General features: G+C 43.7%; 1 protein-coding gene across 6 annotated transcripts; it reads right to left on the bottom strand.

The window, feature by feature from the left end:
• Nucleotides 1-159: 159 nt before the first annotated feature.
• CHI3L2 (chitinase 3 like 2) lies at nucleotides 160-26439 on the bottom strand. Of its 6 annotated transcripts, XM_030935628.1 has the most exons (14): nucleotides 26337-26439; nucleotides 16206-16311; nucleotides 14983-15059; nucleotides 14776-14890; nucleotides 12993-13022; nucleotides 11941-12142; nucleotides 11586-11642; nucleotides 8526-8676; nucleotides 7839-7963; nucleotides 7449-7578; nucleotides 4675-4857; nucleotides 2167-2283; nucleotides 1237-1376; nucleotides 160-384 (listed from the first exon to the last, which is right to left on the bottom strand). In XM_030935628.1, the coding sequence occupies exons 4-13, from the start codon at nucleotides 14813-14815 to the stop codon at nucleotides 1239-1241; spliced, it is 1173 nt and encodes a 390-aa protein (XP_030791488.1). In that variant the 5' UTR covers nucleotides 14816-14890; nucleotides 14983-15059; nucleotides 16206-16311; nucleotides 26337-26439; the 3' UTR covers nucleotides 160-384; nucleotides 1237-1238. The 6 variants fall into 6 exon arrangements, with proteins under 6 accessions (XP_030791488.1, XP_030791486.1, XP_030791487.1 ...); XM_030935626.1 differs by having other exon boundaries at nucleotides 14776-15059; XM_030935627.1 differs by lacking the exon at nucleotides 14983-15059 and having other exon boundaries at nucleotides 14776-14921.
• Between the last annotated feature and the right edge of the window lie 1034 nt (nucleotides 26440-27473).

Below are 27473 nucleotides of genomic sequence, written 5' to 3'. Positions count from 1 at the left end.
GTTGGAGCATAAGTCATATTTTAACAGCACATTAGCTGTTTTTAATATTTAAACATGATATGCAAACTTTCATTTTCACCCTAGCTCTGGACCCCACAAATAGTAGGGACAGAACAACCTGATATCACAGGGTCAAGGACTGAACAAATGAGGCCATACTTACTGGAGCAAAATGAATTTTTTTTAATTGTACTTCAGGGCAACAAGTCAACAGCTGCAGGAAAACAAAACCAGGTCCAATCCATGATTTAAGAGGAAGTCAGGAAAGGCTTGGAAGAGAGATCCAAAGGCCAGCCTGGCGAGGGGAATCCCACATTAGAATTCCTGGGAGAGAGCAGGCCCCAGGCAGCAAGGTCACCTTGCCTGCTTCTCTGTAAGCTAATCCTGGAAACAAAAGGAAAAATATTTCAAAGCCCAACTCAGTAAACTGAGGCCTAAGTCAAGTTACTAAACAATGGATGCTCAGAATTGGAAGGCTGCTACCCAATTATCTAATCAGGAGTTTTCAAATGGTTCTAGGCCCTTTGCCAGTATAGTAGAGCCAGTCCTTTTTAGTTGTCTGTCTGCAGTGAGCCCCAGCACCCTGCTACTCCACCCTCTGCCCTAGAACCAATGTATCACAGCATAACTGGTTGGTCAGCAACAGCCTTCATCTGCACAGGAGGATATACAACGCACCTAGGGAACTGGGGTCCCAGGGATGGAGCAGCAGCAAAGCCACCGACCTTCAAGATAATAGGGAGACTTGGGTAAAGGCGTATCAATGATGACCATGGGAGCTCACAAATGTCTAGACTAAGTAAGATCAACTGTGGGTGGGGAAAAAGAGCATCAGGTAGTGACTGAGATGGAAATTGTCATCAGTCAAGTGAATTGAGGGCACAGAGTCAGATTTATTGTGATTTAGAAAATTAAGACAGGCTGATGATTTTGTAACCAAGAATTGTGGTGGAGTCAATATTTATCCCTAATATATATGTAATGAAAGTCCTTAGCTCATACTGTGCTCAATACATGGCAGCCAAAATTTATCAATATTATTCTTATCACTTTAAAAGTCTATGGGAAACCTATGAAAAGGGCAGAACCAGCCTAATCACTAAGAAAACATGGCAGAAGAGCCAAAGGAGCATGAGAAAGGATTAGCCCAAATATGTGAAGATGATCTCCCCCAGTCTCCTGTGCCCTGTTCTGCCCATCTCTCTGCCCACTCCCAGCTCCAGCCTGGACTGTTACCTTCACAGGGAGCCAAGGCTTCTCTTGACTGCTTGGACAAGAGGGTAAGGGCCCTGGTTGCAGGATTTGCCAGTGAAGTCATCCATGTCAATAGACCAAATCATGGCTCCTCCCAGGTTTAAATTCTTTAAGAACCGAACCTATGGGAGGCACAGGACACATAGAGATTAGAAGTGACCCCTAAATGCCCACGACCATATCAGGTTCAGATGAGGGTCTCAGCTTAGAATACAGTGGTAGACTAACTGGTTTTCTGGAGTTAGAGACTCCCTGAGGGGTAAGATTGCTGAGGGAGAGAGAGCCACCAAGTCAGCATTAGCCACCTCTCATTCTGACTTGAGTCACCACACTCAAGGTTCGGCATTCTTGGAGGCTGAGAAAACTCTCCATAATAAGGGAAGAAACTAGGAAGCCCTTAACAAGACAAGTGGCCAGGATTGTCAATTACACTCAAGCCTCCTTTTTGCCCTAACCCTGGAAGGAACGCAAATGTCTTACCAAGGTCTAAGAACTGGTAGGCTCAGGAATCTGGAGCCTCCTAGCTAGGTAATCCATGAGAAGGACTAAACAGTTTGTCCTGAGATAATTAACAAAGTAGATTACCTATACAGGCACCAATGTCTCCTTTATTCCTTCTCCCTTCTCCTTGCCTTTCTCTTCTCTCCACTCCTCACTTATCAGAATAAACTTACTTGTTCTCAACTCTTTTTTGTGTCCTTTCCAACTCGTCTACCTGTACCACAGCTGCTCACAGGTATGACATAGAGTCACTACTAGACTTAAGCTATAGAGACTGCTGGATCCCATCCTAGAGTCTGGGGCCTCAGAAGCTTCTCTCTTTCAACATAGAGTATTCAGGCATTTTACTACATATCCCCATTCCCCATCTAAAGGAGCATCTGCCTGTTCCAGATCCTGTTGCCCACCTACCTTGGTCTCCATACTCTCCACATCATCGTAGCCCACCCACTGGTTCCCCTTGACTGCGTAGGGAACCTGCTGATCCTGGAGCCTTGTGATCTTGGCTCCCTTCAGAAACTGGCAGATCTGGCAGGGGAAAGGGAAACGAGAGGGTCAGTAATGGGTTATTCTTGAAACTTGGTGGGGGTAGACAGGACAGTGAGCCACTAGGGACTTGGGGAAAATATCAGAACCTTTATCCCAAGGATCAGACAATGAGAGAAATGACCACATATATCATACGAAGTGGGTGGCCCAAGGTGAACCACTGGGAAGTGTCTGTGCTGAAGTCTCATCAGGAGGAGACACAGCAGCTAGACATCAGAAAATACTTGAGTTCCAGATCAGACCCCAGCACCGACCAATAAATCTTCCAATTTCTTCATTTGCAAAATGGAAATAATTATAATAATGCTTTCAACATATCTACCTTCCAGTGTTGTTGTTAGGATCAAATGACCTAATACACATTAAAAAATTTTTTGGAAAACAGTAAAGTGCTTTACAAATGTGAAGTATTATCCTGACCATCACCACTATTCCTCACCTTGTAGCATCTCCACTTAAATCTCATTACTCCCCCTCTGTCTCCTCCCATTCCCAATATGCCCTGTCCTGGGGCTCCCCTTCGGTCATTAGCTACATTCTTTCTGTTAGCATAAGGAAGAGCTCTAAAAAAGATAAATCTTCAATTAAAAAAATGCATTTCAACATCACATAGAAAATCCCTTTTGGATTACTCTTTTTGGATGAACTACATTCACACTTACTACAATGAGGGCAGAAAATGAAAGTTGAATATTTAAGCAAATATCAACCTGTCAAAGTTATAGTGGCCTAGAGTCATTATGAACTGAACAATCAAATCAAACTTTCCATGAGATGGAAAGTGCATATCTAGTGGTTGATATTATAACCCTACCAGTAGATTCTGAGCAATGACCTCTCTTCTCCCTTAAATTAAGAGTGTTATTGCTGTCAACCTAGAACTACCCAAGGATGGGTCAGCCTCTCTCCCACCTCCTATCTGTCAGGCACCCTGAGATTCATTGAGGACTCTCACGATGACCCATGTCCCATTCCTGTTGCCTGTTGAATTGATGATATGTCAATCATTCCTATGTGTAAGGTGAAAGGAAAAATTGAGCATTACACCGAATGGGTACCTTGGTGGGTGCCAACTCATTCAGCATGGGCCCATAGCATGTCCACACTCACAATGAGAGGTCAGGCTGGGACTCCAAAGATAGACAAGGATATAGAATGATATATTTTTTCTCTACCTGATCAAATTTCTACTCATCCTTCAAGGCCCAGCATAAACTTCTCCTCTTCCGTGGAGCCTCCCCCAGTCACATATCTCTGATCTCATGTCACTCTACACCATTCATTGGTCATTGAATCCCATATTGTTTTATAATACCTCTCTGATTTTATTAAATATTATAGTTATCTTGTTTTTGAACTCTTGTTTAACTAGTTACATCTGTATTCTACGTTCTTTTCACCTTGATAATAACCCCTTTAGAGATAAAGATGGATAATTACTTATTTCTAGCTTTCACAGTACCCAGTGTTTGGGATATGAGAGTGTCCAAAGAGTTTCTGTTGGTTGACCTATTGTTAGATTTATATCTTCCCCTGTGCTTTTTAAATAAATTTTCCCAGATTGGAGGGCAGAGAGAAATGATGGTATAATTAACTGAACAATTTTGTTATCCCTATGATCCATCTGACTTCTGCACAGAATTGGACACATTTGACCACTCCCTCCTTTTTGAAACACCCACTTCTCTAAGGTCTTTGGCACACATCTGTGTGGGTTCCTTCTAACCCTCTTGTAGTTCCTTGTCAGTTACCTTAATATGTTCCCCTTCCTCTGCACGTCCCTCAGGTGTAGGAGGTTCTTGGGTTTGTCTTGGGCCTCATGCACTTCTCATTGTATGGTTTGGCTTCAGGTACCATCTTTATGCTGATATTTTTGAATCTACCTCTCTAGTGCAGACTGGTCTGCTGTGATCCAAACCCATATATTCAACGACTCACTTGTTATCTATATGTCCCACAGGCTCCTCACACTTAGAACATCCAAAACTGATCTCATGAGCAGGACCAATGTCCACTCTGTTCTCCCTCCAGTCTTCCCTATCTCCTGCAAATGGCATTGCCATCCACTTAGCTGCTCAAATCAAGAACTTGGGGTAGTCTTCCTTTTTCAATTTCTCATATCCTCCTCTACCTATCCCCATTCCTGACTAGCTCCATCTCATCTTCAGAGTTCAGCTTATTTCACTTCCTCCAGGAAGCATTCCCTGACCCTCTCCCAAACCAGAGTTGGGAGCTCCCTTCACATGTTCAGTAGTACTGTGAACTTTCCCCTTCACAACACTCAGAATGCTTTACTGTGCTGTCAGATTGAAGCTGGAATATCTACCCAGACATGGCAGGGAGCTGAGGGTACAGGTGGTTTCCAGGTACCTCATAATAGGCCAGGAAGCCTGAAGACTCTGTGATGGGTCCAGCAGCTCCAGGGCCAGAGGCAGGGGCCCCCACGGTGGTTTCTGCAGTGGCCAGTGTGAAGGAGTGCCCATATGTGGGGATGCCCATGACCACCTTCTCTGAGGGCATTCCCTTGTGTATCCAGTACCCCACAGCATATTCCTAGAATGGGAAGAGAGATGGAGGCTCAGAGTGGGGAAAGAAAGGTGTCAGGCCTTTTTTAGCCTCTATCCCAAACTTCACAGAGGTGACTGCTTGGTTTGTTTTCTACATCTGAGTGTGAACAGACCAGATCTCCCCAGTACAAGAGTGCTTGTTCTAATGCACATATGCTCTTTAGCAGCAAGAGACTTATGCAGCTTTTTCTAATTTCTGAAAGGAACTAGACGGTGGATCACAAAAGAAATCAGTCAAGAAACCTAGAAAACATGAAATCAAGGTTGTCACCATCTTCCTTTCCCTTTTGAGTCAACACAAAATCCCTATGGAATTTGTCTACACAACGGCTCATTGTGAATACTGACAAAGGTAGCTGTCAGATTCCTGGTCCATGAGGCCTCACAATGACCTTGAACCCAATGGGATATGTCAATGTAAAGAGTCAAACTCTGTAAAATATTGGAAGACATTTATTCTGAGCCAAATATGAGTGTCAAATGGCCCATGACACAGCTCTCAGGAGATCCTGAGGATATGTGCCCACAGTGGTCAGGTTACAGCTTGATTTCATACATTTCAGGGAAACATAAGACATCAATAAATATATGTAAGATGTACATTGGTTCACTCCAGAAATGCAGGACAACTAGAAGCTGCAGCTTCCAGGTCATAGGTGAATTCAAATATCTTTTGATTAGCAATTGGTTGAAAGAGTTATTATCTAAAGGCCTGGAGTCAATAGAAAGGAATGTCTGGGTTATGATAAGTGGTGTAGAGACCAAGGTTTTATCATGCAGATAAAGCCTCCAGGTAGCAGGCTTCCAAAAGATTAGATTGTAAATGTTTCTCAGCAGACTTAGAAAGTCTGCTCTATCAGTCTTAAGGTGTCTGTGTTGATGTTAGTGCTGGTCAGCTGTGAGGCATGTCTGACACCCAACTTCCCATCATGACCTGAATTAATTTTTCAGATTAACTTTGAATGCCCTTGGCCAAGAGGAGGGATTTGTTCAGATGTTTGGGGGGCTTAGAATTTAATTTTGGTTTACAGATAGATTGGGAGGTAAGAGGCTAATTTTGGCTTTCCTGCTCTCAGAACAAAATAAAGGATTAGAGAAGACAAAGATAGTCTCCTCATCTTTAAAGATAACTGACAGAGAGGAAGGAGTGAAGGAGGCTGATGTGACTTAGCCACACGAAGGCCTAGAAAACCCCAACCAGAAATCATATCTAGCTCTGGACTGATCCATTTTGTAACTTTGAATATGAAGGCCTGGAAACACACAACACAGATATTTTTTCTCCCAGAATTTTAGGAATATACATCCATATATATGAAACAGCCTTTGCAAAAATTGTAACTGAGAAAACTGTGACAGTGAAAGAGATCTGAGCTAACTGACTCCATCTTGCTTCTAACCTTCAAGCTGTCCTTGTTCATTCCTGGGTGTAAGCCAACTCAATTTGAGAGGAATTTAGTCTATAGTTTAGCTTTCAAACAAAGATGATTAACAGCCCTTTTTGGAAACAAACTCTCTTCTTGCCTAGACACCAGTCTGCTTTTGTAGAACTAACAAATTAGCCATGAGATTAGAAGTTATGGTTTAGGAGTCATGCGGCCAAAGGCTGTAAGATTCCAAGCCTCACCAAATTGCAGCTGGGAATAGCATCACTGTTGCAAAACCTCAGAACAGTGCTTGAGATATTTTGCAGATCTTGCATTCTGATGCACCAGCTGACACCACCCAGACCCAGGAATCTGGCTCAACCAGTTCTCTGACCCCAACCAACAACAAAAGACAGCAAGAAAAACTCACTTTGAACCCTTATGATTTCATCTTCAACCTGATCAATCAGCACTCCCCACTTTCTGATCCCCCATCCACAGAATTATCCTTAAAAACCCTGGTCCCTGAATTTCCAGGGAGACGGATTTGAGTAATAATAAAATTCCAGTCTCCCGTGCAGCCGATTCTGCATGACTTAAACTCTTTCTCTATTGCAATTCCCCTATCTTAATAAATCAGTGGGCAAGGAAAACTCATTGGCTGGTTACGTTATGTTCCAGAACAGCATCAACAACATTATTACATTACTATTTTTTTTTTACTTTTCATTTTCCACTACCAGGACCTTCACATCACACGACCTTGAAGAGTCAATGAAATCTGACGAACTTCTGTTTCATCATCTGTGAAGTGGGAGTAACACTTCCTACCCAGCTGACCTCATGGGGTTGTTTTAAAGATAGAATTAAATAGGGAATGTAGATGGACACAAGTTCTGTTCACCTGTGTAGATGCCAAGAAATGTACCAAAGATGGAGAATCCAGAGAAGACTGGGATGGGGGACACTGAGCCAGAGACAGAGCTTAGGGCACTTCAGCTATCAGCACTTCTGACATTTTCCAGGTGACATTTTATTGGTGCCTGGTCAAAGCACTTCTCCTGCACTCACTTGCTCTTGGGACTACCCAATTCCCTCTTGGGCTCATAGCTCTTCCTCAGTTCAAGACAGAAGTAACTCTAGACATCCTGGACTCTCCCCGGCCCGACTCCCACAGCCAGTACCCCTGCAGTTCCACTGGCCTACTCACCACATTGTAGTAGGAGCTTGGCCCTCTGTCCTGCCACCCCTTGCTCAGAGGGCTGTTGTGGCCAGTGATAAGGGGCTTTTCCCAAGAGCCATGGAAGTCAAAGGACAGGAGGTTGATGAAATCCAGATCTCTAAAGTGCCAAAAGCAAAGGCAGAGATTTTGTGATGAGCAGTGGTAGAAACAATTGTTAAGTAATTGTTTTGGCTTTGAATGATGCTGCTAGAAGGATTGAAAGTCTCTGTAAAGAAGTTGTTCCTGGCTGAATGATGCAGGGTTAGGACAGTGACCTTCCCTCTCCTCCTTTTCCCCTCATCCCTCAAACATGCGATGCATCATTTGCATGGACCAAATTGGAAGCAGAAGGATGGAAAGTTGCTCTGATGTACTCACTTTGCCAGTTTCTCAACTTGATAGCTGTTATCAATCATTTGCCTCCCGGCAGATACACCTGCAGTCAAGAGAAGCCTTTCCTTGGTGGATTTTGTGAAGTCCTTCTGAAAGGCTTCTGCTAACTCCTAGGAAAAACAAGGAAACAAGGTGTTAGATTCCCCTTCCCAGAGTACAGCGCTAAGCTTCTTGCCTGTGATCTATGAGGTTTAGAACCACATTAGATGGAAAAGATCAACCGTTTCCTCTCCATCCCATATGGGGATGCCTTGTGCCAGTATCTGCTCAGGAAGTTTCCACATTAGGCAGGAGGACCCCAACCTCACTGTACCCAGGAAATAACCATCTTGGTTTCTACCTGACAGATTTTCGGATCTATCTGATAGATCTTCTATGAGGCTACCTCAGTACCCAGGAAATCCTATGGCTACACACTCTTTTATATGGATGTTGCTTTATTTTGATGTTCTTCATCAAAAAGAAGAACATCAAAATAAATGAACAAGGGGGCTCCATTGTTTCATATTGTTCCTGCCTTAAAATAGGAACAGGGGCTTTTCTGTCATTAGTGGGGGCTTCAGAAAGCCTGGGGCTGTGTCTTCCCACCACACTCAATCTCTTCCTTTTTGTCTCCCATTGTGGCTGTGGATTGTGGCATGTGTACTGAGTACACCATGGCATCTGACTTACATGAATCAGCAGAGTGAAATGAGTGTTTTCTTTCTGATCTGGGTAGATCCAGCTTACATCCAGTCCATCAAAGTTATGGTTCCTCAGAAACAGGATTACGGAGTTAACGAATTCCAAGCGTGATGTAGAAGAATCCACCATGGGGTGGAACCTGGAAAGAAGCAATACAAGTGTCTTTTTGGAAAGAACAAGTAACATCTGTAGTGTAACACATTTTTCACAGAAATCCTGAGCAGTCTTCTCTTCCCCAATATTCACTTACAATTTGTCTATTCTAATGCTTTCCCTTTCTGGAACAGATGAGAGAAGAAGGACTGTTGGGCCAGCATATTGATCCGGCCAGGTAAAGGAAGACTGGGTTCTCTGCAGATCTTCCTGAGGGTAACGGAGCTGCCTTTGACAAAGACTCTTGCCTTGACCAAACTTTAGGTAGGCTTGTCTGAGCCCTCTTCTCGAATGGACCTCAACCTTGGACTTCTGTGTCTGTCTTTGCCATGTCTGATTCCAGCAAAAGTCCTGCTAGGTCAGTTTAGCGAGAAACTCCCACCCCTGGTACCTGATCACTCACCCCGTGCCATCCCTCAGGTGATATCTCATCACTCTGGCATCCTTTGGCAGGACAGGAATCCTGTTGAATCAATTTAGCAAGAATCCCCCAGCTCTGATGTTTCCTCTTTAAGATTTTCCATCCACTGATTTCCCCCAGTGTGCTCTTTGGCTGTATTTCCTCACTTGCCTTTGCTGCCTTTGGAATAGAACCCAGTACCATACTTAGGTCTTTTTCCCCCATTGCAATATTTCCTGAATAAAATCTGTTTTACTGCTTAAATGCTGTCCAGCTTTGGTTTTCTTCAACACTTTACACCCTTGGAAAAGCAGTTTGCAATGTGGTAGGCTTAGGATCAGGAGAGCTAGATTCAAGTCCCAGGTCAGAGTCCTTTCTGATGGCCACTTTGTCATTAACTCGCTCTCAGGGTTCCAGCCTGGCCACCTCTAAATTGGGACTGAGGGTATTAATCCTACTTCATGTGCCTCAAGGGTGTAACATTTAGGGAAGTTCCAAGAAAAAGGACTGGACTCCAGTGAATTCATGGTCCCCAAACAAGCATCCCAGTCACAAATAGGCAATGCAGATCTCCCCACCCCCAGGATTTCTGATGAAAACAGGACTTGAAATCAGCAGCTCCTCAAGGGCTTCATCTGAACTGGAATTCTGAAGCCATGAAATTGATTCTCAGATGCCCACACCAAGGGCACCAATAGCATTTAAAACCCAAAGCTGTAGATGAGATACTGGTATTTTCCTGGGGACATAACCTTTAAGTTGTGTCACTTTTCACCTCTTACAATACCTCCCACCCCCAGGCTTTCTTAGAGCCTTGAATTAATTTTGTTTTATTCAATATTAAATTGAGATTTTGATTCCTGCATGTATCTCATCTTTGAAGTGGAAGAGAGAGCAAGAAACTGGCCTGGTATCAGGAAACCGTGGTGGAAAAAGTTTTCTAGCTTTTCTCTTGCATTTGAAAGTGCTTGTAATAATTAGAAAGCCATTGCACCTGAGCCTCTGGGCAGATGCCTCCAATTTTAGGAGACATGCCCATTCAATAGAAATTCACTAATTTGTTCCTTAGAAGCAAGTTTGTGTGTTACACATATGTAATTATTCTGCACAGCACCTGGCACAAAGTCTGGCATTTACCTAATAATAACAACAATAATCATGTAACAATGATTACCGCAACCATTGAGCCCTTATTGCACATGGGCACTATGCTAGACAGTTTGCTTGCATTGCCTGCCTCTACAACATCACCCTGAGGTAAATTCTGTTATTATTCTTATTATATAGTTAAAGAAAACTGCGGCATGCAGACATTAAAGAACTTGACAGAAGTCACACAGCTTGCATGCGTCTAAAGGGAAATCCAAACCAAATACATCTATCTCCAAAGTTCTACTTTTAACCACTAAACTGGTAAGCAATTATTTACTGAATGAATGAATGAATGCAAGAATGAATGAATAAACGAAGACATTTTTATTTGTATCAACACCTAAGCAAGTATTAGGAAAGGAAGAGAATTTGAGAATTAGAAAGATGGGTGCCATGGAAGGCCATTCATATAGAAGGGTGTTCATGGAGGGGTTAACACAGAACCAAAAAAGTTAGGTAGCCTGATCTTTCTTCCTTCTTTCTGCGTGCAGAAATCTCCATAGGTCTTCTAACACTACTTCTTCTCTCTGCCTACTCTGGCTGTAACAGTACTGACAGGTTTCACAAGTTGTACTATCAGACTTCTGTAAAAACTCCAAGACTCTCCTAGCCGAGTTTAAGATCTCTGGACTTTTTAAGATGTTAGCACTTTAAATAATAAAGCAGAAGAAATTCAAAATTAGATAAACTGTAGTTGAAGATTGAAAAAATGTGATATTTATCCTTACGTATTTTCATTTAGCTCGTGATGTGAGTGGGATATCATTTTCATGTGAGTAGAAAATATTACTTTGAATGTGTGCTTTGTATCAGTGGTTATTTTGGTTTTAAGCAAAGCAGAACCGATTGTCTCCTCTGCTGCTCTGATGGTGCTCAGGCCATTTGGCTGCGGAGCCATGATCCCAGACATTGTAGTCCACTGACTGCTATGGTCCAAGGCGGGGCTTCTAAGCGGAAGCAGCCCATCCAAACCATCCCAGGGTGTAAAGTCAAACTCTCAAGTAATTTAAAATAATTTGCACTTTCCTATTAAAACTATCTCTATAATCCATAAAGTGAAAAACATTCATGTAAATAATTAAGAATTTTCTGAGTATCGTTCATGGCCCACTCTCAAGCCTTGAGTGTCTGGGCTTGTATTAAGCTCCAGAAGAATTCCTTCAAAGACCCCAGGAAACCTAGTGCTGCGCCTCTTCTTGTGACAAAACTCAGATCAGTTTTGCCACCTGGCCAAGGGAAGACCTCTTAAAGCCTAGTTTAATATCTCTTCTCAGGAGGAAGAAAAGTGGTGATGATCAAAAATTACATCGGGAAATGAACAGAAAATAAAGATGTAATCTTACCCTTTGGAACCAAACAGGTATCCTCCAATGGACAAGAGAATTTTCAGTTTGGGATTCCTGAAGCAGAAGAATAAGATGATTATTTATTTTCTGGCTGCCAGGGAAGCCTTTGTCTAAAGAACAGAGTTCTTAAGTGTAGAGAATATGGACAATTAGGGCCTGGCTGTTTGAACCAAAGCGAAGTTCAGTGAAGGGATGAAGCACTGGTGAGAACAGTCAGGATCAGAAATACACCCAGAGAAATACACAGGAATGAATGAATGAATGAATGAGACAGTAGGTCTTAGGCCCAGCTTAAGACCAGCTTCCCTCCTCTAAAATCCATGCAGGATGCTTCCACCCCCATCTTACTGACTTGGTTTTGAGACTGTTGATGGTCTGGTAGAGCATCACTTCACTCTTGTCCTTGATGATAACCTTGTTGTTCTCGATGCTGGCGAATGAGTAGATGAGGTGAGAGCATAGGAAGGGATCAACATTCTCAGGGGTGAATTTTCCTGGTTCCTGCCGGTCCTGGGACCAGTTGGTAAAGTAGCAAACCAGTTTGTAGGCAGATCCTGGAGTAGAGTGAAGAGCGCCAGTGAGACTCTAGTGCTATTGCCTTAGAGCCCAGAAAGTCACAGCTTTCTCCCCAAGACAGCCATTGCATCATTTGCGCATTCCGCCAGAGCCTCTGAGGGTCATTCAGCCTGGGCCTTTAGTGCTGGCTCTTGAGTACCCAGACCCCAGTTAAGAAATACACTGAGGCTGGGCACAGTGGCTCACACCTGTATTTTGGGAGGCTGAGGCAGGAGGATTGCTTGAGCCCAGGAGTTTAAGACCAGCCCTGACAGCATAGCAAAACCCCATTGCTACAAAAAATTTAAAAATTAGCCGGCCGTAGTGGTGCATGCCTGTAGTCTCAGCTACTCAGGAGGCTGAGGTTGGAGGATTGCTTGAGCCTGGGAGGTCCAGGCTGCAGTGAGCCATGGTCACACCACTGCACTCCAGCCTGGACCACACAGTGAGACCCTGTCTCAAAAAAATAAAAAAAAAAATACATTGAGAGACAGAAATACCATCAACATATGACACACCCATGGAGCACTAAGATTCAGTGTGTATGGATGGATGGATGATACAGATCAGTAGAGAAACAGATAATACAAACATTGTGTATGTTTGTATTCACACACACACATATTGAGGCCAGGTATGGGGGAGGGGTGAGAGAGAGAGTGGCTCAAAAAGAACTAGAACAAGAGATACACAAAATGATACAGAGAACAAAACTCTGTCATAAATATGTCAGTGGCAGAACTAGAGAGAGTAATCAAGAGAAAAAGCATGTAGCAGAAAAAGAAACTGGACATCAAAAATGAAAGCACCCAAGCCAGGAGATCCAGGCGGTAGTGACTGACTACTTACCTCCCTGGAGAAGCAGCAAGACCACTACACCTGCAATAGATGGGTGGAAAGAGGAATCTGTTGAGCCAAACCTGGTTCTGCTGTACCAGATAATGGCAGTGAAAATGTGGGTGTGCTCACATACAAGATAGAGCCACACTTCATCTGGGCTCCCCAGCCACAGCTGTTGTGGTTTCTTTACAGGATCTTGAGGTTCCCCAGCCCTGGCGTGCCTTGTGTCTCTACATTCCTAGGCAGAAACATTTTCCAAGCTGGGAATTTATTTTTTCATTCATTTATCCAACAAAGTTCTATTGAATCTTATGCTCTGTGCTAAGCATTGCACTGGGGAAATTACAATGCAGTTAATGCCTTCCCTGCACTCAAGGAGCTCACAGTCTAGTCTGGAGCTGAATATAGGTAGGGTAACCATATAGTTTATTGTCCAATGCAAAGAGTGAAAAGGAGCATTGTTAATAATTTCCCTGGGATGATAGCTTAACCAGAACTATCTCAGGCAAAATGAGACGGTCACCCTATGTAAAAACAATTAATTCTTACAACAAGGTAAGCAGTGTGAGCTGGTCCTGGTGGTGCTTTAAACTTACATGTTTGAGATTACGTCCAGTCTCTTCTCCACAGGACATCTACCCTTGGAAGACTGATGAGATTATTCTATACTTAACACATCCTCCTAAAGGAATGAAAGAGCAGACCCCTGGATCCTAGAAACTTTGCCCTACGGACAAGACTCCTGGAACTGCAATCCCTGCAGCCTGGGGATATTGTCCACTCCGAAACCCTTAAAGATCCGAAAGTGAAGGAAAGGGGCAGCCAAAAAGGAGAGAAAACTTTCAATGACACAGCTGCTGGAGCTGATTCCTCCCCTGCAGAGCTTAGGGCTGGAAAACAGGCCTCTACTGTTCTCTCCTGATGATTCACATGTTTTTTTAGGCAGGGAAGTTAGGCCCTGGCTCTCCACACACTCACTATGTAAATGGTCAGAGAAATTCTGTTTGGCACATCCACTGTCAGGTCAGCCTCCAGGCCCTTCTCCAAAGTGTGGCCTCCCTACTGTCTACCCTGTCAAGGGTGGGTCCAGGGCTAAGCTGAGTTCAGCAGGGAACCCAAAAGGCTCTTGCTAAGTGGGTGCTTCATGGCTTGAGAGGGTAAGACAAGGTGAAAGAGGTATGGACACAAAGAAGTGATTTCTTTCCTCCAGCAGACATACTCCCTACCCTCCCTTCACCTCCTGGTAAACATCCCTCGTTCACTCATAGCCCTGTTTAGCCTCATCCCCACTCTCATCCCAATTCCCGGCCACCACAAAAGCCAGAGTTTTGGATCAGAACGTTAGAGTTGAAAGGGAGAGTTCAGAAAACATTTAATTCAATAAATCATTCTGCAGATGAGAAATGTGAAGCTCTCCAAAAGTTGTGAAATATAACCACAGCAGAGCCCATGAAAGATGTGACTCCCAATACAACGCTCATACACCAAGAGACTAAGAAAGCTTGGCCTCTCTCCTGTCTTAGCTCCAGTTCTAATGTGGACAGGAAGCACCTCTGTGCAAACTGAGAACATCCTGCCAGTTCAAATGGCTCCAGCTACTGCTGCCTTCTTGCCCATTCAGGAAAGATCAGGTCCTTCCCCTGTGACAGTTGCATTGGCCTGAAATTTTTTGACACTAAAGTCAACAGAAAGACTGAAATCCCATGAAAGGAGGAAGATTACTTCTTCTACAGACCTGTTACCTCTTTCTTCCTCACCAACTTTTCTACTGAATTATCAACTCCATGCTCACCTGCCCAGAGAGACTTCTGTTCCATGGTGGTTGCTCCCATATCCTCGACCAGCTTCTCCTGGGATGCGCATTCTCTAGGTCTTTTATCCACTGAGGTTTCGACAGCCTGCCCTACCTGAAAGAAGCAAGAAGTCCAGGGACTTCCCCTGGCAGACTTGTGAAACTTCTCGGAAACGAAGCCCAGATTTGAGCAATGCCAACTCTGACCTGCCAGAAATTAGTTGCTGTGAAGACAGCTGCTGTAGAGTCCTTTTCATCTAGTCTCACCTAAAAGGGACCCGGTCCTGGAGAAGGGAAGGAGGTGATACTCAGGCTCTGCCTCCTGGTATCACCCTCAGCCCTGAATCTCCTTCCTCATCATCCCAGTCTCTCTCCTTCTTCTTGCCACCACCTCTCTCTGTGCTCACACCACCTCTGGCCTGCTTATTTTTTTTTAGAAACAGGGTCTTGCTCTTGCTCTATCACCCCAGCTGGAGTGCAGTGGCACAATCATGGCTCACTGCAGCCTCAACCTCCCAGACTCAAAGGATCTTCCCAGCTTAGCCTCCAGAGTAGCTGGAACCACAGGCATGCACCACTACACCTTGCTAATTAAAAAAAAAAAAAAAAAATTTGCAGAGATAGGGTCTCACTACATTACCCAGGCTGGTCTTGAATTCCTGGGCTCAAGTGACCCTCCTGCCTTGGCCTCCTAAAGTGTTGAGATTACAGGCATGAGCCACCACACCCGACAACAGCTATTGTTTACCAGGCACCTCCAATGACACCTTCTCTGTAGCTCTTCCCACTTCCACCTGAGCCGAGACTAGCTGGCACTTCTGCCTACAGTGCATTCTATTTCCTTTCATTCCTTCACACTGTATTGTGATGTATTGGTGTCTATGTCTGTCTCCACTGTGCAAGTACAAGAAGTATGCGAAGGAAAAATTAGTCAGGCATAGTGGCACATGTTGATAATCCCAGCTGCTTGGGAGGCTGAGGTGGGAGGATCACCTGAGTGAGCCCCAGAGATTGGGGCTATGGTGAGCTGCGATCACACCACCGCAGTCCATCCTGGGCAACAGAGCAACACTCTATCTCAAAAAAAAAAAAAAAAAAAAAGAAAAAAGAATTATCTGAAACTCAAAAAGAAAAACCTCAACAAATGTTTGTTCAGGATCCTGCCTTAACCTGTGAGAATGGACTTGCACTCCAGATTCAAAGGCTCAGATCCCCAGGGCCTTGCACATCTTCTCCCTACCTATCTCCCAGTGCCTTTTTCATACCTGGCTCCTCGGTGCAACCCAAAATGTATATGTTGAAGCCCTAAGTCCCAGTGTGATGGTTTATGGAGAAAGGGCATTGGGGTAATCAGATCATGAGGGTAGAGTCCTCATGAATGGGATTAGTACTCTTACAAAAATAGACACAAAAGAATTATCTCTGTTTACCATGTGAGTATGCAGCAAGTAGGCGGCTTTCAGCAGGTCAGGAAGAGGACCATCACCAGACACCTCATCTGTGTGCAGCTTGGTTTGAAACTTCCCAGCCTTCACACTGTGAGAAATAGACGTTTGTTGTTTAAGCCACCCAGTCTGTGGTATTTTGTTATAGCTGCCTGAACCTACCTACTCAGTTCTCAAGGGCTCCAGAAGCCTGCAGAACCTTCAGTGTGAAAATACCTCAGCTCAGCTTACTGAGAGGGTGCCAATTTTGTTCTTGTTTCTTTGTTAACAAAATATAGTATGGGTTCATACTAAACTTCTTATGCATGTCAATGTATCCATTCTTCTTTCAAATTTAAAATGAGGTTTAAGAAAGCACTCATGGTCCAGCCTGGGTGACAGAGCAAGGCTCCGTCTAAAAAAAAAGAAAGCACTCATGGCATTCTTTGTTAGTTTGAACTGAGATCTTTTCATCTTATGGTAGGTATTTCCTGCCCTGCTGAAGGAGGTAAATGTAGTATTTTACAAGTGTGCCTGTGCATTCACTCTCACCGGCATTGCTTTGCAGGCGTCTATCTCTGTACTTCAATCAGATGACCAGATTGGCACTCAGAGTCCAGTAAAGAAAGGCATTAACGTTTTATCTCTGTTTCCCTGACATTACGCCTTATTATGTTGGTGAATGGAGAGATGTATCTTTTCTATCCTGACATTTTAATTCTAGAAAATGATGAACCCAGGACTAAAGAGAAAACTTAGTCAATCAGATTTTGACTTTCATGGTCAAGGTCATGGCAATTATTTGCAGATTTTTTTCTTAAACAGGTTTCCTTCCATGCTTAAGCTATGGATTCTCTCCTAAGCAAGGTCTTCGTCTGCTCCAGTGCCCATTCCAACTGAAAACCTAACTTGGAGACCTTCCTTACTAGACTACTAATCTTTCAAAGTCACAAGAGACATTAGTATGTTCTAAACTCAAACCCCACCGTGGAAGAGGAAGATAATGTGGGTGGGGGGGTGGAGCCCAAGGAGGGAAAATGGCTTTCAGTCCTTCAGCATCTAACAAGTACAGCAAACACTTATGGAAAAATCTACACCTTGTAAAGAACTGGTAAGAACTTATAGAGTCCCAAATTGATCTGCCTCAAGAAACTTGTACTCTACTTGGGGAGGCAAATGTATAAATACAGGAAAATATAACATTATGGGGAATGAAGTATGTGCTAAATAAAGCATCTACCCTTAAAACGTATAAAAGAAAATTAATTTAAAAAATTAATGGAGTGTTTACTCTTTGTCAGTCACTGTATAAATACAATTTATACAGTAAACCAAATATGAACCAAATATAATTTGATTTCAGCTTTCTGATGACTTATGTTTTTAGTGGGGGAGAAAAACATGTAAACAAATTATTCCTTTTTTCCTCAAACCTGAAATTTAAAAAATTAGGCCGGCCACGGGGGCTCACGCCTGTAATCCCAGCACTTTGGGAGGCCAAGGCAGGCAGATCACGTAAGGTCGGTAGTTCGAGACCAGCCTGACCAACATGGAGAAACCCTGTATCTACCAAAAATAGAAAAAATTAGCCAGGCATGGTGGCACATGCCTGTAATCCCAGCTACTCGGGAGGCTGAGGCAGGAGAATCGCTTGAACCTAAGATGCAGAGGTTACAGTGAGCTGAGATTGCGTCATTGCACTCCAGCCTAGGCAACAAGAGCGAAACTCCGTCTCAAAAACAAATTTAAAAAATTTAATTGTAGCAAATTTACATTGCAGCAAAACCCTAAGGATATTAAAATATATAAAGCAGAAAATGAAAGTACCTATTCATTCTCTAAAGAAACTACCGTTAACAATTTTGGTATGTATCATCCCTAACTCCCTGCTCTCTCTCTCTTTCTCTCTCTCTCCTCTTTCTTAACACACACACACACACACACTCTCTCTCTTTCTCCCCCACCCTCAACAATTTATGGTAAAGCATCCTTTCACATCATCAAAATGGAGAATATCAATTTATATGCGATTTTCAATGACTACATCCCCCACTGATGAATATTTCAGTTGTTTCCAAATTTCACAGTCACAGATAATTCTGCAATGAGATGATTTTGTATAAAAGACATCCATTTACTATTTTTATACTACATTTCAAACTGTGCTTCAGCACGTACTCCTTCCAAATACATACGGGGCATGCTTATTACCCCCATTCTAGTAAACAATAAATAATGGGTATTATCAGTCTATCTTTTATATTAAAATTATGCCTTCTTATTTTAATTTATGTTAAAACTAAAGGTGGGGCAATGTTTTAATGTATACGCTTATTGGCCAATACTTTTTCTCCTTCTCTGAGTTGCCTGGCCATTTCTATTGGATTCTCCGTCTCTTTGGTATGGCTTTTTAGGAATTCTCTGTATTATATAAATTAATCCATTATCATATTATTGTATTTTTTTCAGTTTTTACTTCCTATTGTGTTTATATTGTTTTCATTATATAATTTAAAAAATATTTTTATGTCTGCCAATCTGATTTTCAGTTTTTGCATCTAGCTCAGGAAAGAGATATGTAAGAGGCAGGATAAAGGAGCAGAGAATTAAACACAAACCCCACAGTGGCACAGAAAGAATGGAGGACTGCAGAGAATAGAAAGGCCACACTGCCCTGGTAGGGACCCAGCTGGCTTCGTCCTGAAAGCAAGTTTCAAGAAGGGATTAGAAAGAGGATCTGGGCATTGCCAGGAGGAGAATAGTAAACACACAAGGAGACCAGTTTTAGTGAAGTCTCAGAGTTGGACTCTGTAACTCTGTGGCAGACGTGGTAACAAGTATGACTTAATGAGAGTGTAGGGGTGTAATGGGAACTGAGATCACCAGCGGGGTGGAAGCATGAGGATGTTCATTTCTTGGCATATAAGGCCAGATTTAAATGCTACTTTCGATTCCCCTTGATTTACAGGGGTCTGCGAAGGCAGGATCTACCTCCATTCCAAACCCCAGGGGGAACTTGAATCCTTAATGGTGGGAAAAACTACACTTACTAACCCAAGGTTAGGTTAAAAGTATGCTTTGGGGATTTGCTTGAGGAGAAATTCAGAACCCAGTTCTGCCACAGGGAGGAAATAACAATGAAAGGTGGCCTTCTATTAGTCAGTGATGAGGCAGAGGCACTGTCACTGTCCAGATACAAGCCTGTGTCCATGGCCTGCAGCACTTCTGACCCAATCGCAAGCCTGGACTCCCCAGGGAGCCTCCGCAGCAGAGGCATGGGGAAGGGGTGCCCTCTGGTGGTTGTTGGTAGGCAGCTCAACACCTAGTTGGCACTAGGCAGGTGTCCTGGGAAGGTCCTACCTCCCCCAGCTTCTCAGTCTCTTCTTGGCCCCGGAGTTGTCTCAGAAATGTTGGAAGGACGAGTGAGGAGAGAGGGATGATGTCATAATTTTGTTCACTGCAGAAATAAGTATGACCCAAAAAAGAGAATGCAGAGGGAGAACACCAGGGAAGATCAAAGGGAAAAATGAAAATAAAAATAAAGGAAGAAGAAATGCTCTGTTTTAAATATAGCAAAGTGGCTTTTTCTTGTTTGCCCTAACACACTTGCATTCCTGATGCTTGGCACTGTCCCATCTGGTTTTCTGGGGCCGGATTCATTCCTAAGACTGGTGTAACAGAAAGGGACGTCTGTTAATGTGCTTCAAGGCTGAGGAAGAGCTGGCTCTTTTAACATATCTCAGCATGGGACACATGGGATACTTGCTCAGTGTGGCCGTCATTAAGGGAGGACACTGGAGGAAGGTTTAAAGAGGCCAAGTGCCCGCTGGGACGGGGCATGGGGGAGAAGAGGTAGCAGGTTCAGAGAGAGGCATGTGCTCCCTGGGGAGAGCAGTGGGTCTGTGAGGCACCCAGAGAGTCTAAATAGAAAGACCTGGGCCCAGTGCAGAACCAGGCAGGAAGAAAACAAACTGCAGCAGCCACCTCAATACTCACCTTGTCGGAGACCCATTATGTGTGAGATGTTATGATCCATCATCCCAAACTACAAATCTTTTGCACATTCTTCTGGACTTTGTGTGCGTATGACTGGACTGTTATGAAATTGTTTGATAATGGGCTGTAAATCTTATTTCTTCCACTAAGTGGAACATGAGATCAAGACTCTTTCTCGCTACCCACCATATCTTTAGGACCTGTGCTTCAAACAAAATAAGACCTCAGTAAGTCACTCTTAGGTGAAAAAGTATAAGAATAAATGAGTGAATCACTCATCTATTCACTTCCAGTTTCCGCCCCCCCACATAGCAGGTCCGTCACTGGTAGTCCATTGCTGATGAGTGAATGAATGACCTCTTGGGAGTCCAGCTTTGGTGGTTGCTAGGTTAGCTATGAGCTGGAAGATGTCGCATAAACGTTTGCCTGAATTGAACCACTGGTGGGAACTTTGCTCGAATGCAGGATGTGGTCTGAGAGTTTCTCCTCTTCCTATTTTTGAGGGTGGGGGATGGGCATTGAAAGTGCCTCTGATGTGCTCGTGGGGTCTGAGCAGGTGCTGCTAGATCTGCAGAACTGGGGACTGGAGGAGGAAAGAGGAAAAAGAGGAGATAAGCAGGAGTCAGCAATGAGAATGAAGCTGCTCACAGGGATTCCTGCTGTAGAAGACAGGCCAGGACCCTGGAGGGCATCTGAGATCATCACTCATTGCCCTCAGGCCTGCCCCAACTCTCATAAGACAGAGGCAAGGGGCTTTATAAAATGGGGATAATGAGATTACCTCCCTGGGAGGTTGTTTGAGGGAATGAAATGTGATAATGCAAGTGAAGCACTTAGCATAGTACCTGACTCAGAGTGTACACTCAATAAACATGATCTGATCTAATGTCCCAGTAATTCATCTTCATTTCAACCTTCTGTCACATTGATAAAGAAGGGAGGTTGGCCGCATGCAGTGGCTCTTGCCTGTAATCCCAGCACTTTGGGAGGCTGAGGTGGGTGGATCACTTGAGGTCAGGAGTTCAAGACCAGCCTAGCCAACATGGTGAAACCCCATCTCTACTAAAAATACAAAAATTAACTGGGCATAGAGGGCGCCTGTAATCTCAGCTACTCAGGAGGCTGAGGCAAGAAAATCACTTGAACTCAGGAGGCAGACAGAGATTGCAGTGAGCTGAAACTGTGCCATTGCACTCCAGCCTGGGCAACAGAGCAAGACTCCATCTAAAAAAAAAAAAAAAAGAAGAAGGGAGATAAAAAGTGTTGAGAAGCTGAAGCCTGTGGTGTCAGGGTGACTATTCTGTGGAGTCATCATCCCCTGCCTGACCTGACCTTTCCCTGTCTGCAGGGAAACTGGACTGGACAGTAGATGCCAAAGCCCATGGCCATGGTCATTCCCTGTGTCATGGGTTGGGCCCCCTGGAAGCAGGTGTGGAGTTGAAGTGTGGGCACAAGTTGTTAATTAGGAATTATCAGTTGTGAAAGGAAAGAGGGAGCAAGATTGGGCAGAGGAAGAGGCTGAGTTTGGACGCAGCTCCGACAAAGCTTCAGCCCACCTAGCTGGGAGATCCAGAGCAAGTGACGTCCATCAGAATTGTCTCACTTCAGACTAAAATGCCTGGGTCTTTATACACCCTCCTCATTCAGCCACAAGTTATGGGCTCCCCTGGTAAGTCATGACCTTGGGCAAAGGGATCCTTTGCCTTATCTGCATCTGAGGCAGACCCTGAAGCCACTGGCAGCAGGGTGTTTTCTGCAAACTGAACCCCACGGTGGGCAGCCAGTCTCTAGAATAAGTGCTTCTTGAGAAGACAGACCTTTTACCTGTGCCCTTTGTGGCCTGGCACACTGAGGCAGATGCTTATTGCTCCAATTATTGTTTAAATAATCCAGTTTGTTTAAGTGTTGCTGCTCATGGTACGGTTTCACAGACATGGTCTCATATTGCAGGCTGCGTGGTGGTGAGGGGGCCTTTGGGCAAATCAGAAGCAGGAGTCAAAGTAGGGACAATCAAAAAGCTCATCCACTGGCTCACGATGGAGCTAGTGGGTCTTGGTTTTTCCAAACGATCTGATACACTTGGGATGGAAAACCTCTTTCCACTTTATCTGAATGTGGGTATGGGGAGGGCTTCGAGGGGGCTTGGCTGAAGAAGTCAGCATCCCAAGTGCTGGAAGACATAACTGAGGAGACAACTGAGGAGGAGGCAGTGCTCAGAGCAGCTAAGCCAGGGAATAGGTGATGTGGCTTGAGTATGAAAGCACAGCCCGAGGATGCAAAACACCAGCCTTCTCCTCCCAGGTCTAACAATAGCTTTGTCTTGGGCAAATTCCTCCCCACCCACCCACCCTGAGTTTCAGTTCCTCTACCTCCTCTATGCACGCTAACTCATCTTCACAGCCTACTAACCAGCATGGAAGTTAAATGCTTCACACATTTAATAAGTATTTGTGGCCTCCTTCAGTCATGACTGAGTAACTTATGCAATAAACTAGAATATGATATAAAATATACAAAATGATTGTTTTCAGACATTGAGCAACATGCAATGCAGGGCTGTGTAAACAAATGAGGTGAGCCCTCCCGCAACTCCAGCTTTGTGCCTTCTGCAGACTGCAACACAAGGAGAGGGCCCTACAGAGAGCATGCGAGTCGCACTGAGACAAAGAACAGAGTGTGAAGAGGCTGAGAGGCTTGGAAACTTCACAATAGAATGCCGGAGATAAGGAAGCAGTACAGAAAAAGAGCTTCAGAAATCTGCATGGGGTTCCCTCCGATCCATGACTGAATACAAAGCTCCCATACAAGGGTGAGACTGCAGGAGAATGGGCCACCACAACAACAACAATAAAAATTACCAAGGAAATAAGCACCACCAGAGATCTGGAAGCTGAACAACCACTAGAGCTTGCAGTGGGCTGGCAGACATTTGATAAGACCGGCTAGAGTGGAAAGTCCTTCTTGAGCAGCTGGGAATTTAATAGAAACCTCAGAAGTGTCAAACTTTAGTTAAGGGCTACCTAGCCCCATGGTAAGGGTGACTCTAGACCTGTTCTAACAAAGTTTAAACATAAGCTTCAAAATGTTCAAGATGAGCAGTGCACAGTGGCTCACGCTTATAATCCTAGCACCTTGGGAGGCCAAGGTGGGAAGACTGCTTGAGGCCAGGAGTCTGTGACGAGCCTCAGCAACATAGAGACTCTGTCTTTACAAAAAATAATTTTAAATAATCATCTGGGCATAGTGGCATACACCTGTAGTCTCAGCTACTTGAGAGGCTAAGGCAGGAGGACTGTTTGTGCCCAGGAGGTCGAGGCTACTGTGAGCTATGAACACACCACTGCACTCCAGCCTGGGCAACAGAATAAGACCTTGAATTCAATTTTTTTTTTTTTTTTTTGAGATGGAGTCTTGCTTTGTCACCCAGGCTGGAGTGCAGTGGCGCGATCTTGGCTCATTGCAACCTCCATGCAATGCTCATTGCAGCCTCCATGCAAAAAGCTCATGTCAATCTCCAAATAAATTAACTGCCTGGCCACAAAAACTAAACATTCAGCAACAACATAACATTTACGATGTCAAGCATCCAATTAAAAAATCACCAGATATACCAAAAAACAGAAAATGTGACTTATAACCAGGAGAAAAATATATCAATAGAAACAAATCTAGAAATGACAGATACTAATATACAAGAGCTTTAAAGCAGCTATTATAAGTATGTTCAAAACCAGGCAGGGTGGCTCACACCTGTAATCTCAGCAGTTTGGGAGGTCGAGGCAGGTGAATCATTTGAGGTCAGGAGTTCGAGACCAGCCTGGCCAACATGGTAAAACCCTGTCTCTACTAAAAATACAAAAATTAGCTGGGCATGGTGGCAGGTGCCTGTAGTCCCAGCTACTCAGGAGACTGAGGCAGGAGAATTGCCTGAACTTGGGAGGCAGAGGTTGCAGTAAGTTAGGATCGTGCCACTGCACTCCAGCCTGGGCAACAGAGTGAGACTTCATCTCAAAAAAAAAAAAAAAAAAAAAAAAAAGAAAGTATGTTCGAGGATTTAAAGGAAAACATGAGTATAATGAAGAGAGAAGTAGAAATTATGAAAAATTAAACAAAAACTGAAAACTGAAGACAAGCTGAAAAATATGAGATTCAAAATTTAAAAATTCACTGAGTAAGCGCAATAGATTAGATCCTGCAAAAGAACAAGCAAACTTGAAGACAGTAATAGAAAATAACCAAAACAAACACACAAAACAAAACAAATGAAGAAAACAGAGAGGAGCCCAATCAGGTAGGTGCCCCATAGTCCATTTTAAGGACCTTGGCTTCTAATCTGAGTAACGGGGCACCACTGGAGAGCTTTTTGAGAGAAATGATACCATCTGATTTACATTTTAATGGAATCATTCTGGCTGCCATGTTGAGAAAAGACTGAAGGAAGAAAAGAGTAGACACAGGTGGCCCATTAAGAGAACGCTGCATTATGAGTGAGAGATAATGGTGGCTTCAGCCAGGTTAATGGCAGTGGGAGTGGTGGGAAGTACTAAATAGTTGAAATCTGGGATACACTTTTGATGGTACAGCAGACAGGATTTGCTCATGTGCTAGATTTGGAATCAAGACTGATGCAAAGGTGTATATAACGAGCCTTTAACCGTTTTTGAGAGCATGCACTATGTACCTATTAGGACTGCATTTAAGTATATATAACAGGAAACCCAGCTACAGTGACATAAACAAATGAGGGTTTAGCTGTTTCACATAACCAGTCAGACCAAGGCTGGTCTGCTACTCAAAGTTGTCATCTGTCCCAGGCTCTTGCTATCTTTCTGCTAAGCCATAGTTTAATCGCTTCTTTGTTCTTTTCCTTGTGCTTCATGGTTCCAAGATTGCTGCAGTACTTCCATGCATAATGTCAATATTACAGAAAAGAAATGGCAGAGGGGCAAAAGGGACCCTACCAGTTGAGTTTGTCCTTTTTTGCCCAGAAAGCAAAAGCTTTCTTGGGTGCTACATTCAGCAAACTTCCCCTCATATCTCATTGGGTCACATGACCAATTATAGGAGAATGAAAATACCATGTGTGGTTTAGGTGAATTACAATTCATGCATTATGGCCAGGGCAGGAGGCCTCCTCTCTTTAAAGTCAAAGGATTTCTACCAGTACCTAGCAAATAGGGGTTCTATTAGCAGAGAAGAAGGGGCATGTGGTAGGAGGGATGTTGGGCTAGTGATGAACAATTTTGACTGTTGATTGCTTTTTTCACTTTTATTGCAAAATACCTGGTGCCTATGTTTGGCAGGTGTGTATAATAAACATGTTTTTATAAGATATTGGCACAATGGCACTATGATTATGGAAGACTTTATAAATAAGCTGATTGAAAGACATGGGAGGAGCATGGAGGGGGCACCATTTCAGATTATAAAATGACCATAAAAAGCATAGTGTTCTGGGGACCCTTGAAACCCATGTAGAGGGTGGTGGACCAGCTTGGTGGTCTTGCTGATTTTAAGTTCTCTGGAGAAACAAGGGAAGTATGGACTGAAAAACTAATACAGTGAGAAAAGAAAATGCATGTATTTTAAAGCTGGAGGCAGAATTCCTCTTGGAGGACTCATGTATGTGTGTGTGTGTGCGTGTGCATGTGTGTGTGTGTTAGTAAAACATTTGTATGGTTGATTAATGCTGAAAAATTAGGTCCCAGAATCTTGTCTTGGAAAAAAATGAAACAGAACTAAATTGCTCTGCAACATAAAGCAAGTAGAATTTTAAGTTTTGGCTGTCAGTGTAAGAGGAAGGATAACAGGATCTTGGGAACTGGGAAGGAAAGTGGGGAAAGGAAAATGAATGTGAGAGGAAGTTACATAACCCTCATCACCGGGATATAGTGTACCTTATAGCCTCTCCCCATCTTACAGGGAACAAGTTGAGCAACTTTCAAATGGCAGGGCCAGGATTTACATGCAGCAATTTCTGACTGCATTGCAGCCCTGGTAGGCCTGGTGCTTTTCCTGCACAAAACCTCCCTTAAGTTACCAGGGAGTTCAGATTTGACCTGACAGGTGGTTGGTTGGTCATTTACAAATTCTCCCATCCCCCACGTCTATCTACAGAAAGATTTTAAGGTGAGGGCCCACCTCAGTCATGAACTGTTCCATCAGGTGCTCTGGCAGGAAGTCCCATAATGACCTTGGGGAACCAGACAGTTTCCTCTGGTTGTGGGTGATGGTTCTACCTCCGTCCCCAGAATAAGCTGATAAACAAACTTAGCTCCACCTCCTGCCCTGGCCTCCTGCAAACAAACCTCTGTGGAGAGACTTACTGAGACTTTCAATTTCCTGTTAAGAAGGAGACTAGTATCTGGACCCTATAGAATAAGTATCAATTTGCATTTGGTTTCGTTTGTGTCTTGGGAGAGAGGGAGAGAGAGAGACAGAGAGAGAAGAGCTGGGGGATAAAGCAAAAGCAAAATGAAGCAGTAATTGCCCAGCCCCATTCACCCTGGGAACTTGATGCTGGTGGTTTCTCATGTTCTCTACAACTCTGCAACGTGATGGCTGCTCAGACCTCACATCTCTCAGACAGCCCATTGGGTGCTGATTACCACTATATTCTGCTTCCTCTCAGTTGCAAGGATACTAGTGAGCTCTGTTTTACCGTTGGAGTATATGGCAATAATATTAGCTCATATAATTCAATTATTTAAAGCATTTTTATATCTAAAATCACTATCGGTCTTTACAAGTACCGTACAAATTATGTTGGTTGTGAATACTCCTCAAAAGGCTGAAATGTGTTGATGGAAAAGAGTCAAACTCTGTAAAATATTTGAAGAGATTTATTCTGAGCCAAATATGAGTGACCAATGGCCTGTGACACAACCCTCAGGAGATCCTGAGAACACGTGCCCAAGGTGATCAGGGCAAAGCCCAGTTTTACACATTTTAGGGAGACATGGGACATCAATCAAATACATGCAAGATGTACTTGGTTTGGTCTGAAAAGGGGGAACAACTTGAAGTGGGGGGATTGCAGTGGGGGCTTCCAGGTTATAGGCAGGTTTAAAATTTTTCTGATTGGCAATTGGTTGAAAGAGTTATTGTCTGAAGACCTGGAATTAATAGAAAGGAATGTCTGGGTTATAATGAGGGGTTGTGGAGACCAAGGTTTTATCATTCAGATGAAGCCTTCAGGCAGCAGGCTTCAGAAAGACTTGATTGTAACTGTTTTTCATCAAACTTTCAGAGTCTGTTCTGAGAGGGAGGCATGTACGA

The sequence above is a fragment of the Rhinopithecus roxellana genome, chromosome 8 (genome assembly GCF_007565055.1).
Source record: "Rhinopithecus roxellana isolate Shanxi Qingling chromosome 8, ASM756505v1, whole genome shotgun sequence".
Lineage (NCBI taxonomy): Eukaryota > Metazoa > Chordata > Mammalia > Primates > Cercopithecidae > Rhinopithecus > Rhinopithecus roxellana.
This window is presented reverse-complemented; position numbering and strand designations above follow the sequence as displayed.

Excerpts from the sequence above, each read along its gene's own strand:
- CHI3L2 (XM_010359093.2), bottom strand. Across the intron at positions 13,023-14,775 it reads ACAGAAGTCTCTCTGGGCAG|GTGTAGTGGTCTTGCTGCTT; the intron begins GTGAGCATGGAG and ends CATCTATTGCAG. Across the intron at positions 7,579-7,838 it reads CAAGTTGAGAAACTGGCAAA|AGATCTGGATTTCATCAACC; the intron begins GTGAGTACATCA and ends TTGGCACTTTAG.